This window comes from Amphimedon queenslandica, unplaced genomic scaffold (assembly GCF_000090795.2).
Source record: "Amphimedon queenslandica unplaced genomic scaffold, v1.1 AMPQUscaffold_13516, whole genome shotgun sequence".
Taxonomy (NCBI): Eukaryota; Metazoa; Porifera; class Demospongiae; order Haplosclerida; family Niphatidae; genus Amphimedon; species Amphimedon queenslandica.
Window position 1 is genome coordinate 669619 of NW_003546248.1, and position 15193 is coordinate 684811.

Sequence of the window (15193 nt, forward strand, 5' to 3'; positions counted from 1 at the left end):
TTTGCAGACTATACCAACTGCGCATGCGCAAGAGATACCGTAATATTCTAATTAAGGATGGTACCTGAACGTCATTAACACGAGGTGTAATATTGAAAACAAGTTGGAGGACGGCGAAGGCTCCTGGGCCATCTTTTCCTCTTTCTTTATCGACTAGTGTCTTTCCTCTTATTTCAGAGACTATACTAGTGCTTGCCCTACTTATCTTTGACTGTAAGAGTCTTACAAATGGGACGTTAGGCTTCAAAGAGTGGGAGAGAGAAGAGAAAGAGAGACTGGAAAGGTAAGTGTGCCTTCTTCTAAGACAAGACTACGAGATGTTTTCTCTCTCACTTCTTTTCATTCCTCCCCCTCTCTTTCTCTAGTGATGAAAGGAAGGCTGTCACATGCAGAGGAGGATTATGGCGACTATACAACACGCTGCATATGCTCTTTCACCCATGACGACGGATACATGATCTGCTGTGATGAATGCTTGGTCTGGCAACATGTTGAGTGTATGGAGGTTAGTAAAGAGAGAAGGAGGTGTACATATTCTATGTAAATCTAAAGAAAAACTTCTCTTTTTATTGAGCTTTGTGTACATGTACAGTACGTTTGATGTACATGTACACATAAATATTTTAAATTATTTGCATCACTTCATGTATGTGTGTGTGTAGCTCAGTTTATGTGTATTACATTTGTCAATTTATTATTATTATTATTATTATTATTATTATTAGTGTATTTTTGAAACTGTTACGTACGTCTTTTGGTTATTAACTAACAATTAGAGGGGAGAGCGGGTAAATGTATTTGTGTAATTTTTACTGAATTTGGCATATTTTTCTGGTATTATTTGTAGCAAGAATCAGCTTGGAATTTTTTAACGAAAATTTTAAAAAATTTCATAAAAGGACATCAATGTTTATCAGAAAATTATTTTAATAAAAATTGGGTGTGATTTGGGAGCTAATTTCTGGAAAAATCTATCCCATAGTTTTTTTAAAATTGGTATATTTTATATTGCCATAACTCTTAGCCCTAGTAGAGATGGAGTGTCGATGAATCCTTTGTCACTGTTGACATTGCAGTGAATGTCCACTTAAATTTTATATGCTTCATTTCATCTTGAGCATCTACACCGTTATTGCAGCCATTTTTGTTGCTATTATAATTAATGATCCGTGGAGCCTGTGTACAACCTCTAATTCCTCCTCTCCCCCCTCTCTCTCTCTCTCTTCTATTACACATGTAGGTCGATCCCAATAATCTTCCTGATAAATATCTATGCGAGCAGTGCGAGCCACGCCCGACGGACAAGAAAAGAGCAAAAATGATACAAATGAAGAAGAGAGAAGAAATGACAGGGACAGGTCTGTGCCTATAACCATTCCCTTCCCTTTCTAGTTTTAGTTTTTTTTTGCTAGTTTTATCAAATTTAGTAAAGGATCTTTAAATCCTCAAATTAATGTAGTACATTTACATTAATAACATCATTAGCTTTTAATAAAACTTAATAAAAATCAGCACATAAAATTAAACTTGACTTGTGTATGTATGTATATGTACAATGTATACACTTATATGCATTGACATCTTTTCCTTTCTCTCTCTTCACTAGATTTTGATGATGATGATTCTGCCAGTGCTTCAACGGACGAGGGACAAAGATCAGCTGCTTCTTCTCCCACTCCCTCCTCTTCCTCCTCCTCCTCTAAGAGGAAGAAGAAGCAGCCAAAGACGGCCGGTATGCTCAGAGTACAGGAACTCAAGGCTGAGGCAAGACGTGGGAAAAAGGAAAAGGGACTTGAGAAAGAGGAGGGGAAGAGAGGGAGCAAGAGATTAAAAGTATGGAATTATTTTTTCTTATTTTTTGTCCTAAATGACATCTCCCTCTCTCTCTCCCTCCATTAGTCTAAGCATCATCGCAAGAATACAGGGGGAGTGTCAGTAGGTGTGGCCAGCACCCAATCTCCTCGGTCTCCGCCCCCCTCAATGTTATCCGGTGTTCAAACATTGCTCACAGCTGCATCAGCTCTTGAACAACTGTCTCCTGTGGCAACAAGCCCCTCCCCCTCGTTATGGTCCTCTAAGACGGCCCCATGGAGCGATCCTTATACTAAAATAACATCAAACACTTATAGCGATTCTTTAAAGAACTTTCTCTCAGCATGTCTCCAGCAGTTGAAGCAAGAGGCTGTTGTGTATACCAAAGAAGAGTTCCAGAGGATGCTACCAATGTTACCTATATGTCACACGAGGGAGGTGTGTCCCTCTAGAGTGGGTGTGGTTGTTGATACTAACGTTCCCGAAGATGAAATGATTATCGAATATAAGGTACATGCTTATGTACATATGTGTTTTTAATTGTATGGTAAATTTAATTGTTTGTTTGCTATAATAGTTTTAGCATTTTATGTATTAGGAGCATCTTTAATTTTAGGATTTATATAAGGTTATTTGTTACATTATTAATTACCCCACATCCAATTTATTATCATTATTATTATTATTATTATTTTAATATATTTAGGGTTCCATTACTACCAGAAGAGCTTTGCTCCATGATATTGGCATCAACTCTATCAAATTACTATGGAAAAACAAGTAGAAATTATTATTTATAAAATTATTATATAATATGTATTTTTTCTCAGGCCTTGTCCATTTGTTTATCAATATGATAGAATGTCCGACATTCACATCTGCATTGATGCAAGGTGAGTGGGTGTGGCTTGTTGCCATTAGTAACGATATGTTTTGTACAGGCATAGCGGCAACATGGCGAGGTTTATCAGAAGATCCTGTTGTCCTAATGCTGAAGTGAGTTGATGTATTTTATAATGAGCCCACTTTTAATTTCTGGAAATCAAAATGATGCTAAATTAAAATAAAAAGAAAAAATAATTTATAAATTGTACATGTAGTTCAAGATTTAATTAATGGCGTACTTACATGTATATGTGCTAATTTTTAAAATTTTATTTGTTTTTTTTGTTGCTTCTTGTTTGTCATAGTTGAGACATTTCTTTGTCAATAACGAAGTCCATTTTGGAGTTTACGCTCTGACTCACCTTTCCCCCGAAGATGAAGTTACTCTTCCTTTTGACTTCTACGATAAATGGTGAGCAACTACATAATACAAGCCACGCCCATTTAGCCACACCTCCTCTAGCGACTACAATCTATCGTGTGCTTGCGATCATAAGACAGAGTGTGGATTATTGAACTCCCCCAGGGGAGGGAGGGGGATCGGAGGAGGTAAAGGATCTCATAAGGTTAATAATAATAATAAAGAGGAAGACATGGAAATTGAAGGAGCTGTGGTGACCAGGTACAATCATGATCTTTTTCTTCTCCCTCTCTTTATTTTGCTTTATTTTTTATTTTTTTACATTATACTTTAATGAATTGTTTTAGGAAGTCGTTGAAGGGGCGTGGTCACTCCGCCGTCCAATTAACTGATGAGGACAGTAACAGCAGCTGGGCCGGGAAGAGAGGGAGACAGCATTCACAGCAAACCAGTCGTGAAGTGAGGGAGAGAAGGAGGGGGAGACGAGTTTAGGGCATGTTTTTATGTGTGTTTTCTTTTTAAATACATGTACATGTAGGTTACTGACAGTGACTCTGAAGATAATTTGGAAACCGACACACCAAAGAGAAGAAAAGTAATTTTAAACATTACGTTTTGTTTTGTTTTTTTGCTATTTATAAGATCATTCATTTACATGTACATGTAGGTCTGATAGCATTGTACTGTTTTTGAATGGTATGCATAATGATAGCCCATGGTATTTTCCAAAAAATAGCTCCGAAATCACCCCAAATTTTTATTACATTTTCTGATACAATGTACATATTGATGTCCTTATGCTGTGTAGAAAGTTTGAGCTAATTCCAACTATTTTTCAAGTTACGGCCATTTTAAGAAAATGCCAAAATTTTGAAAATTACCCAAGGCTATTGTCCATGGTTTTTTCCAAAAAATGGCTCCAAAATTACCCCAAATTTTTATTACATTTTCTGATACATATTGATGTCCTTATGCTGTGTAGAAAGTTTGAGCTGATTCCGACTTCAATTTTTCAAGTTACGACCATTTTAAGAAAATGCCAAAATTTTGAAAATTACCCAAGACTATAGCCCATGGTTTTTTCCAAAAAATGGCTCCGAAATTACCCCAAATTTTTATTACATTTTCTGATACATATTGATGTCCTTATGCTGTGTAGAAAGTTTGAGCTGATTCTGACAAATATTTTATGAGTTATGAGCATTTTAAAAAATGTGCTGAGCAAAATTAACTATTGTAGAAACCTTATAATATTTATCAAAAATTTATTGTCATAAATTTGCGTCATTCATGTCTCTTATCTCTCTCTCTCTCTCTCTCTCTCTCTCTCTCTCTTTCTCTAGTCGCGGGAGGAGAGGAAGACTGAGGCCGTTTGGAAAATGTTTGAGAAAATGGAAGCAACAAGACGAAAGAAGCAACAGCACCTTCCTTCCGAAACGAGTAGCCATGACAACGAGGAGATTCCAACACCTTTCATTGGGACACCAAGAGGAAGAGAAAGGTCAATAATAATAAGGACAATCCATCCTTATTATTTTTAAAACAACACTTTTAACATAATAATTTTTATGCTATACCAGATTCCCCATCTCTCCTCCATGTTTCCATGTGTGGCCTTCCAGTATTGCTCATTTGTATTTACCATGTGACTTCATTGCTACGTGTAATTATTATTTTATGATCAATTAGTGACTCGATGGAGTTTTGCATATCTTGACAAGTTGTTGCTATCACTTTCCAATTAATTATTAATTTTAAGTACATGTAACATGGCCGACCCTCACAGTCTGTCAGTCTGTCTCACTCCCTTTCCTCTACTATCTATGGGATACATAGTAGCCTCGAGCTACATGTACATGTATAGACATGTACATGTATATACATGTACGTGTTTTTACTATTAAATGTACATGTACATGTACATTACATACATGTACATATACAGTGGTTGTAAATACATGTAAATGCCCAATGTATGGTGCATACAACACAAAACTATCTAGAGTAACTTATACATTATTATTATTATTATTATTATTATTATTATTATTATTAATTCTTGTTACAGGCTTTCCAGCAGTGGGAGGAAAGTCAATTTGTTGCCTAGCAGTAATAATAAACCGTAAGACTCTTTCTTATTTGTATATATACATGCTCTCTTCCCCCCTCTCTCTCTTCCCCCCCTCCCCCTCTCTCTCTCTCTCCTTCAGTCGTCTCTCCAGTATATCAAGTGTTGATCTTCAGTCCCCAGAGCCAATGGATGCTTTTCATTCTCCTCCTCTCACTCCCTCTCTCTCTACCACGTCTCTCCAGGACCTCACTCCATCTTCTAACCCTGTTTCCTCGCCCCCTTGGGGCTCCCTCTCTAAACTTAGTTTTGAAGTGACGCCATATTTACACCCAAAGTATTTACTGGCTGGTTTTGCACTTCCTAGAAAAAAGGTACTCTCTCTCTCTCTCTCTCTCTCTCTCTCTCTCTCTCTCTCTCTCTCTCTCTCTCTCTCTCTCTCTCTCTCTCTCTCTCTCTCTCTCCTCTCCTCTCCTCTCCTCTCCTCTCTTCTCTCTCTCTCTCTCTCTCTTTTTCTCTGTATTCTTGTGCTTAGTTCTTTATTATTCATTGAATCATTGTTGTATCGATGTGTGTACATTTACATGTATGTACTTATTTTCAAAATCTTCACTCTTTCCCAATTTCCCTGATATATTGAATCTGGCAATATGTGTGTGTAATAGATTCAGTGTCCTTTGTGTCCTTCCAATAGTTATTGAAAGATGAATAATAATTTAGGGAAACCTGTTTTTATTTCTATTATGCTTGTGTCATTTACTCTACGTAATGATACTCCCCTCAATTTTTTTCTTTTTCCCTTTTCTTTCTCTTTATCCCTCTCCCCCTCCCCCCTCTCTCTCTCTCTTTCTCTAGGCTATTCTCCATCAGTGGGAAATGGATCACTTAGACAATACAATCACAAACGGCTTCTCTCTCTCTTCTCTTAAATCACTTGAAGATACTAACAGGCCGAGACTAAGAGGCTGTCTCAAACACGTAAGTATTCATCATCATCATTATTGCTACATTAAACCACACCCACTAATAGAGATGGATGAAACAGTATCAAGAAATGGAAGACAGTTATCAAACAACTCCTTCTTCTTTTAGTAAGCACCACCATTATTATTGTTATCATTAATTTTTAATTATTATTATTATTATTTATTATTATTATTACTATTATCTTTACAGTATAAAGCTTTAAAGTACTATATTGCCTCTTAGCTAGGCATGAGATCTGACTCCACCCCCAAAGAACAAAAACCAATAATTAATATAGAATAGCATGTACTTATGACATTCATAAATGTACATTATTATTATTAATTATTACATGTTGTATTTGATTAATGATTATGTGACATTTACATGTATGTATTTTCGTCAATAATGTTCTTGTAGTTCATCACAAAAAGAAGTTTCTTCACAAGTGGGAGGAGTCAGCGAGTTATAATCTCCGCCCGTCCTCTCCACAGGAGCCGGTAGCAACCGTATCCTCTCTCCCCACTCCGACGGACACTAGCGGGCTACATGTACATGTACATGTAACGGGAGGTTCTCTTATCACTGATGGAAAACATGAAACTTTAGCGTCTGAATTAAAACCTGTACAACAGGATCCAATGGCTCATTCTCCTCCTGTACCTGGGAAGGAAGAGGATGAGGGTGTTCCCTCTTCTCCGCTTTTTGAGGATTTATCAGATGACGATGGTTTTGACGAGGAGGGAGGGGCCTCAAACGGAGGGGGCGTGGTTAAGTCATTGCGTAATCTTGCCGAGGAATCTTACGCTAGCGATTGTCCAAAAGAGACTCGAGTTAAAGAAGAGACTGAAGAATTGTTTGATGATAAAAAAGAGGAAAGGAGCCCATCTCTCACTCCTATTCCTTCTCCCTCCCCTCCTCCTACTCCTCCTGCCGATCAATCAAACACCCTCCCTACCTCCCCTACCACACAAGACATTACCGTGACAACACCCCCGGGAGACAAAAGGGAAGAAGAAATGGATATATCCTTGACCCCGCCCTTAGAAGAAGAAGTACCACCCCCACCAACTGAGGACTCTATGGATATTGAATTTGCTAAGCAGCAGGTGCAGGTGCAGCCTGAGGAGAGAGAGACTGTTCTTGAAGAACAAGCGATCGAGAAAGAGGAGAGGGGGGAGGAAAGGCCCAGCGAGAGTCTTTTAAAACCTCCTGCCCCCTCAAAGCGTAAAATGTCACTTTTAGAGTATCGTAATCGGAGCAAGAAGCCTGCTGAACAGACTAAAAGGGTTTCTTACGAGAAACCGAGTCCTTTGTCATCTTTTACTAGCATGGCTAGCTCTTCTCACTCCTCCATTAGTGTGGGATCTGTCAGTTCTCCTTGTGGAAGATCTTTATTGTCATTTAGCAGTAGTTTTCTGAGTGGCCCCACAGCACAGAGACAAGGATCATCAACCATAGGTAAATATAGTACTGTATTCATGTTCATGTAGATTCCTTTTCTCTTCGAATCTCTCATTTCTTTATTATTTAAAATATAATTTGCATTGTTATTATTATTATTTTATTGACTAAATCCATTATGTAGATTATAATCATTATCATTATTATTGTAATTTAATAATGAGCATTTCTTATTAATTTCTTTTTTATTAGGCTCTCCTCAGCCACCACCAGCTATCTCTCGTATAGCTACTACTCCTCCTCCTCCTCCTTTCCTCCCTCCTCTCTCTGATTCGTCTCATTTTGAACCTGTCAGTTCACCTGATGAGCCAGAACCAACAAATAAAGATGACAGTATGTTTTTGTATACCTGCCATTTAATGTCACTGCTTCTTTTTATAGATATGGGCTCATCTAGAATGGCTAGTGTCTCCAATATTTCTATTCTCTCTCCCACTGTCTCTTCCTCTTCATCCATTCTTTCTCCTTTAGGAGGCTCCCCTTACCCTCCCTCTCATCACCCTCTCCCTCCCCTCCCTCCTCTCCCTCCCCCTTCTTCTCTTCAGCAGTTTGTCCGGAGCCCTCGCCCACCAATTTCCGGTAGTGTGTCTCCTGCAGGACCTACTGGCCCCCACCATCATTCACTTGACGTTGGACAAGACCCCAGAAGAAGTACGTATATATACACATGTGTACATGTACTGAGTGTTTATGCTTATTATTAAGGCTAATATACTGTGTAGCCTCTTTATTAAGGACACCATTGGGCCAACACTACCTGTCCTCAATAGTTATAGAAGTGTCCTCATTTCAGAGGCACTTTTGCATCAATTGGGACATTACAAAAGTGTCCTTATTATAGAGGTTACACTGTACATTGTACATGTAATACTTTTGAGATTGTCTAAAGCATAAAGTTTTTAATTTTTGAGCTGGTTTTGTCTATGGCATGTTTTTGTGTGGGTGCATGTTTTGTACATGTACATGTTGTTGCACTCATATTTTACTTATGAGCACTCTATTCCTCATTAATTACTGTTTGAAGTGTTTTAATATCAACAATCATGAATGCATGTCTCTTGTCATCAATAATGTCCTACTTGTTCATGAGAATTTATGCCATTTCAATGCATGTACAGTGTGTATTAGCAGATATATAGTAGTAATTTCAGAACATGTACCTGAGTGAGACTCACCACAGAACTACATGTAGTTGTTACTGATAATCTTCTCAGAGGAGAATTTGATCTTTAGCATGATTATAGATTATGATAACGTTTCATTTTATCCGTACTCTGACTGCCACATGTACATGTACATGTATGCCAGTTTTATTTATAAAGTGGCTGGTATAAATGTATTCGTACATGTAATTCTTATCAATATGTGAAAGGGAGGAGAATGAGACCCATTCTTGGTATTACCATCCCTTTCCTCTCTCTTTTCTCTCCCCAACACTTGCTTTGTAATAACTGTTATTGTAATACCAAAAAGTTATCAAAATCTCTTTTATTTTTTTTCCAGTGTCTCAATCACTACTTCATTCTTCACCTCAAGAGATCCTCTGCTACCCTCCTCCTCCTCCCCCTCCCTCTCTCCCTCCTCCTCCGTTTTTCCCTCCTCCGATTTCTTCTCATCCCCACCAGATTATTATGACACACCCTCCTCCTCCCCCCACGGGTGGAGGGGGTTTTTTGGCACGACCCCCTATCCTCCTTCCTCCTCAGAATCATACGCCTCGTCATACAACTAACAATAATAATTATTTCTGATCTCTCTCTCTCCCTCCCTCTCCCTCTCTCTCTCTTTTCTGTGAATAATAGCTCATGATATTGTTTGGTTTTGGGTCTTGAACTGACCCGGAGTGATAAGTCTTTTTTGTAAAGGTTTTTCAGCTAAGTTATTTGGGAGGTTGGCATGAAAATAATTATTTTTGCATAAATTAACATAATGAGCGCTGCCCTGATTATAATTAATTAAGGTGAGGCTACGCCGCGCCCACCATTATGCATAGCCTAGCAACCAATATAAGTAGCGCTCACTGGCACCCCGTGGTGGTACTGGTGGATGTTCTACTACTGCAAACGGTAGTTGCTGGAGTATTTCTTAGTATTTTCTCACTCATTCCTCTTGGCTAGGCTCCAGTGAGGCTCCTTGCATTCTCTCCTTACCTCCAACCACCTCATTGTTTGTCTGTTGAGACCGCAGGCCGTGAATACTCTCACCTCGTAAGTTTATTCACCTCTTGCCTAAGTCTCCTGCTCCTGCTGCTGATACTGTTTTTTCTGTCACGAGAGAAGAAAGGCGTCTCCCAGCCCTTCAAAAGCTTTCCCAGTTATATTTTGCAGCGATAAAGCAAGGCCGCTCAAGAAGCAGCTCTGCCAGGTAAGATTTATGAGCATTTCCTCGTGCATTAATGTGTATGATAATAATCTCTACTTTTTGCAGTCACTTTAAAGCAGTCTTCTGTACAGCTCATAGATCCCATAATAAAAATGAAACCAGTCAATCTCTTCTCACTTTCCCTACCTTTTATCACTTTTCTTATTGCTAGCTATCATCAAGGTACGTGACAACTGTGTCTTTTAAGACCTTGTAGCCTGTACTATTATTATTGTGTGGTATCTTGTTTCTTGTTACATATAATGCAAAGTTTGCTGAGCAAAACAACACACAGGCTCTGAATTTCCAGACTATAGTCTTTTGAGCTGAGATGTGACAGTTCATTTTAAATGAACTGCCACATAGAAGAGGGGGTAGTGTTAATAACACTACCTCCTCTTCTTTAGTTAATGTTAGTCTTTTGGTGAGACTTTCTCGTTCCAAATTGTCTAGCTAATCTGCTATGAAATTAATTAAAAATTTGCTGCAATTTATAAGTCACTCAATCACATAATGTGTACACATGCCTCTTGTATTTGAAGTTAATTATTCTAGGCTACTCAGACACACCACACCACACACACACACTCTCTCTCTCTCTTTCTCTCCCCCCTCTCTCTCTCTGTCTTCCTCTCTCTCTCTCTCTGTCTTCCTCTCTCTCTCTTTCTGTCTTCTTGTATTGTAGCATTGTAGTCCCTGCTAGTTTCTAAACTTGTTTTTTTCCTAATTATTCTTATGTTTGTTATAGTGCTATTGACCCATTGAAGCCAGTTTATCGCTAACACACACATTGTTATTACTACCATTACATTAATTGCCGTATGCTTCATCGATTCTAATTTTTAACAAAGTCTTTGTTGAGGCCTGCTATTTTTTTATTTTCTGTTTTATGGAGAAATACCCTACCATTGTCAATTGTTGTGATAGTATGTTTGTTTGTGTGCATATGCAAGTACACTCCCACTTCTAGTTTTATTTTCCCTTCCATATTTCTCTCACACACTCTAACTTCTCTCTCTCTCTCTCTTTTAGTTTCTTCTCAATCTCTACCAAACATTACCATCAGACCATCAGACGATACAGCTCTCCATTCATCCAGTAACATAAGACTGGACTGTACCGCTAATACCACTAGCAATGTCTCCTACCAATGGTTGCGCAACGGGAACATTGTCTTACCCACGTCCAAAATCTCCATACTACCCAATAACTCTCTCTTAATCAGTGGGTTTGAGAGTGTACATAATGGTAACTACAGTTGCAATGTTACCAATGGGAATTGGACACTCATCAGTCACAGTGTGTTAGTATCACTGGCTTATGTTACCTCGAGTCAGAATGGCCAAACAGTCCAGAAAAATGTTACTAGGAATAATTATACAATACTGCCTTGCCTTCCAAGTTATACTGGATACCCTCTTCATGAGCTAAGCCCTTTATGGCATGTTTACGATTTAGCTAACTATCCAATGTATGTTCTTTTTGTTGGTTCTGTTAATTCTGAAAACAGCGCTATAGTTGGAGGCAATGGCGACCTTTATTTAAGGAAAGTTATTACACCACTGAAATACGAGTGTCGGTTAACAAATAGTATTACTCAGAGTTATCAGTATCATGCTACTACTATTAATGTTGTTGGTAGTATTGCAGAACTAGCTCCTACTCCACTAGCTGTACCTACTGATGTAACTGTGGCCAAAGGAGATAGGACCAGCATGAACTGTATAGCCTCTGGAAGGTATAATAAACACTATTTATTATGTTATTTTATGTCTGCCTCCCTCCCTCTTTCTCTCTCCCTCTCTCTTTCTCCTCTCAGTCTATCAGTTGTTAATATGACTGGTCCTGATGGTGCTGTGATATCAAAAGGGATCCAATCAATAAATAGTGCTGATTCCTCTGATGAGGGGTCCTATTCGTGTGATATTACAGGAACCCCTGGGACCTACACAGGAACCCTTACGATCAAACGTAAATACTAATAGTAATAATAGTGATATTATTATCATTTATATTTTTAGATGCTCCATCTATTACTGTTCATCCACCTTCATCTGTCGACATCACTTATGGTAGCTCCCTTACTTTATCATGCACTGCTACTGGTAGTGACATTAGCTGGGTCTGGTATCACAATGGCATTAAGATCTCTGACTCCTCCACACTAGTAGTAAGCACAACAGGGCTAGAGGACTCTGGAGCCTATCAATGCTTTGCTACTAATGAAGCAGGAGTGGACAGTAAAAGTACACTAGTTACTGTAAAAAGTAAGTGATTATTATTGACACACAGAAAGATGCACCTGGTGTTATTTATAAAACACTTCAGCTGGTATTTAAATACATAAACAATAGTTTATAAAGAATTAAATATGCCAGTGATATACACTGTAATGTCTGAGTCCCTTGATAAAAGCAGATATCTTATTCTTACATGTACATGTACATTACTAATACAACGATTTGTTTATGGTAATTATCTTAATGTTGTTGTTGTTATTGTTTGTCATATACTGCATTGAGTGGGTGTCAATTTAAGTGATGATTGAATTATCTTTTTATACTATTTAATAATAATTTAAAGGTACACAGCTATATCTCCCCTTCAATATTACTGTAAACATGTACAGTTCAATGCATTGTGTATTATTTATATTCCCCAAACGACATTTTATCTCATTTACACCCTAAGCAGTTAATATCCTCTATCCTCAATTTAAGGTATGAAACTCTCCCCCCCTCTCTCTCTCTCTCTCTCACTTTCTCTCCTCTCTCTCTCTCTCTCTCTTCCCCTTTAGCTGTGCCTCCATCCTTCACTAATAATGGCCGACTATCAAACACGCTTGGTTTTGCAAGAGAGAACCTAACGCTCCGTTGTAACGCAACTGGTGCTCCAGCACCATTCTACGAGTGGAAGAAAGAGGAGACGAGTATTAGTGAAAGTAATTCTGACTTTTCGCTCTCTTCTCCTGGTGTCCTGGTGTTTAAGTCTCTCAACAGTGCACTCCAAGGGAATTATACTTGTATTGCTAAATCAATGATTGATCCTCAGACTGTCGTTGGTATGGTGAGCAGCACTGCACAAGTGTATGTAGCAGGTAAGAGAGTTTTACTGATTATGCACTACATGTGTTACTGAGATAGAGGAATGGGTACTGTATGTTTATGTGTTGAAATGCTTTGTCAATTATATGGACTGTAATGTTAGTTCAATTTGTATAATGTACATGAATAATCTTGTAACTTCCCTTCTTTCTCCCTCTCTCTATTTCTCTCTTAGAACCTACCGTCATTACTTCAGTACACAAGCCCAGTATCATTATATACAAGGGTGAATCATTTGTATTGAACTGCAGTGTATCTCATGATACCAGCAAGACTAACATTGCCTTACACTGGACACTGAATGGTACTATCATTCCCAACAATACTCACACTCGATTGATGCGATCAGCAGATCAAGTATGTTGATTTGATCTTGATTTGATACTGTGATTCAAACCTTGTTTTGTATTGCTAATAGTCTGAGCTCAGCTTGAGGGTAATGGCAGCTGGCAGCAATGACTTGGGACATTACCAATGCCAAGCTCTCACTTCTTACATCAACACTCCCTTTCTCACTGCTCCAGTTGTATACTCTGAAAGGACTTCTATAATAGTCACAAGTAAGAGAGAGAAAGGGATTTGAGTTGCTTAAAAATTGGGCCAAAGACTTTGTACTGTAGTACAGGAAATTTTGTTTGCATGTACATGTACATGTACATGTAATTTTGCTTTATTTTTCCAGATTTTCCTGTCAAGCCATCAGTGACTAATGTTAGCTCATCCTACCCAACAGTATTGGAGGTGAAGTGGATTTACGATGGCTATGATTATAATGTAGAATCATATAGAATAGAAATACAGGTACAGTACAATATAGTATTTTATATGCTATCTCTTTAATAATAATTATCTCTCTTTTAATAAAATTTCTCTTTTCTTTTAGAATTCAACCAGTGATGCATGGTACCCCAGTAAGCCTAACACTGCTATATCAGCCACCAGTACCACTCGTGCTTATATTGTGGAGTTAGAGCCTTATTCGTATTATTCTGTTAGAGTTGTGGCAATTTTAACTGATGGCAGAGAAGTAGCTAGTGATCCTTATGGCCCAGTTAGGACTGCTCAAGCAGGTGAGAGAGAGAGAGAGAGAGAGAGAGAGAGAGAGAGAGAGAGAGAGAGAGAGAGGGAGAGATAGAGAGGGAGAGGGAGAGGGAGCAAAAGTAGAAAGGATGTGTTTATTATTATGTCATGATTGCAAGTCATAATTTTCCTTTATAGTTCAATTGCTAATTAATGGCAGTCTCGCATACATTGACATAAACATCAACAGCCTTATTAATCAAAACATAAAATAATTTATTGGCTTTTACTCATACACAATCAGCATGTTATAAAACAAATATTTAGTACTAACTTTATACATGTATTTATAAAAATGATTATCAATTATTTTTCTTACCACTTGTAGTTCCTGGGTTGCCTCCTCAAAGATTAAGAGCTGTATCACGATCAAAAACTGATATCACTCTCTTCTGGGAGGTAAGTTATTACTGTGGTTACGACAGCTAACCATTCTCTCTCTCTCTCTCTTTCTCAGCCTCCTGCCGTTACTGCTAGATACGGTGTCATTACTGATTATACTGTCTCCTATTGGGTATCATCTACTGGTGCGTCCCCACCCCAATCCTCTTCAATCATCAACCAAACTATCGGCTCCAATGCCACCACACACGTATTGAGTAGACTAGCAGGTGGCAATACTTACTGGATAAGGATTGCCGCACATAACACTGCTGGAATGGGCCCATTCTCCTCAACTATTAATGCTACCACTGACTCTAACAGTAAGGGATTATCATAACAAATAATAATAATTAAAAATTAAAAATACCATAAATGCTAATTGTCATTATATGCTTTGATATAATTTTATTTATTTATATCCATTACACTTGTATTATAATTATCATTTTTATTATATTAGTTGGAGGCACTAGTGATAGTGATGACCCCATTCATAGGAAGACCTGGTTTATATTCTTATTGTGTTTCGTTGGTCTGATACTCATTATACTGGGAGTGGCCTGCATTGCTACTGCGAGGTGGAACTCAAATAGAAAGGGACACAAATATCCAGGTATGTAGACAGTGTGGGTGTGGTTTAGGGCGTGGTTAAGCTGATGGCAAGAGGAAGTATTGTTATTATTTTTTTCATTTTAGTTGGTAGCAGTT

General features: G+C 38.1%; 2 protein-coding genes across 2 annotated transcripts in view; both read left to right on the forward strand.

The window, feature by feature from the left end:
- Nucleotides 1-79: 79 nt before the first annotated feature.
- LOC105313876 (histone-lysine N-methyltransferase 2E-like) lies at nucleotides 80-9438 on the forward strand. The gene is made up of 21 exons (XM_020000342.1): nucleotides 80-283; nucleotides 366-505; nucleotides 1241-1358; nucleotides 1607-1833; nucleotides 1900-2322; nucleotides 2519-2592; nucleotides 2643-2705; nucleotides 2754-2808; nucleotides 3003-3109; nucleotides 3161-3319; nucleotides 3406-3517; nucleotides 3597-3653; nucleotides 4402-4559; nucleotides 5127-5180; nucleotides 5269-5500; nucleotides 5982-6104; nucleotides 6157-6217; nucleotides 6513-7553; nucleotides 7749-7889; nucleotides 7938-8207; nucleotides 9060-9438. The coding sequence occupies exons 2-21, from the start codon at nucleotides 368-370 to the stop codon at nucleotides 9305-9307; spliced, it is 3861 nt and encodes a 1286-aa protein (XP_019855901.1). The 5' UTR covers nucleotides 80-283; nucleotides 366-367; the 3' UTR covers nucleotides 9308-9438.
- Nucleotides 9439-9575: 137 nt separating this feature from the next.
- The window catches only part of LOC100632479 (contactin-5-like), a 7169-nt gene continuing 1551 nt past the window's right edge, over nucleotides 9576-15193 (forward strand). Inside the window, exons 1-14 of the mRNA XM_011408287.2 lie at nucleotides 9576-9920; nucleotides 9984-10100; nucleotides 10950-11655; nucleotides 11737-11888; nucleotides 11939-12184; nucleotides 12715-13014; nucleotides 13197-13378; nucleotides 13440-13581; nucleotides 13704-13822; nucleotides 13905-14091; nucleotides 14430-14500; nucleotides 14559-14805; nucleotides 14946-15098; nucleotides 15182-15193. The exon at nucleotides 15182-15193 is cut by the window's right edge and continues 88 nt beyond it. Coding sequence (XP_011406589.2) covers nucleotides 10031-10100; nucleotides 10950-11655; nucleotides 11737-11888; nucleotides 11939-12184; nucleotides 12715-13014; nucleotides 13197-13378; nucleotides 13440-13581; nucleotides 13704-13822; nucleotides 13905-14091; nucleotides 14430-14500; nucleotides 14559-14805; nucleotides 14946-15098; nucleotides 15182-15193 — 2587 coding nt within the window. The 5' untranslated portion in view covers nucleotides 9576-9920; nucleotides 9984-10030. The remainder of the gene's footprint in view (nucleotides 9921-9983; nucleotides 10101-10949; nucleotides 11656-11736; nucleotides 11889-11938; nucleotides 12185-12714; nucleotides 13015-13196; nucleotides 13379-13439; nucleotides 13582-13703; nucleotides 13823-13904; nucleotides 14092-14429; nucleotides 14501-14558; nucleotides 14806-14945; nucleotides 15099-15181) is intronic.

Coding starts and splice junctions, on each gene's coding strand:
- LOC105313876 (XM_020000342.1), top strand. CDS start 368: ATGAAAGGAAGGCTGTCACATGCAGAGGAGGATTATGGCGACTATACA. Junction 2,593..2,642: donor AAATTACTATGGAAAAACAA/GTAGAAATTATT, acceptor ATTTTTTCTCAG/GCCTTGTCCATTTGTTTATC. Junction 7,554..7,748: donor ACAAGGATCATCAACCATAG/GTAAATATAGTA, acceptor CTTTTTTATTAG/GCTCTCCTCAGCCACCACCA.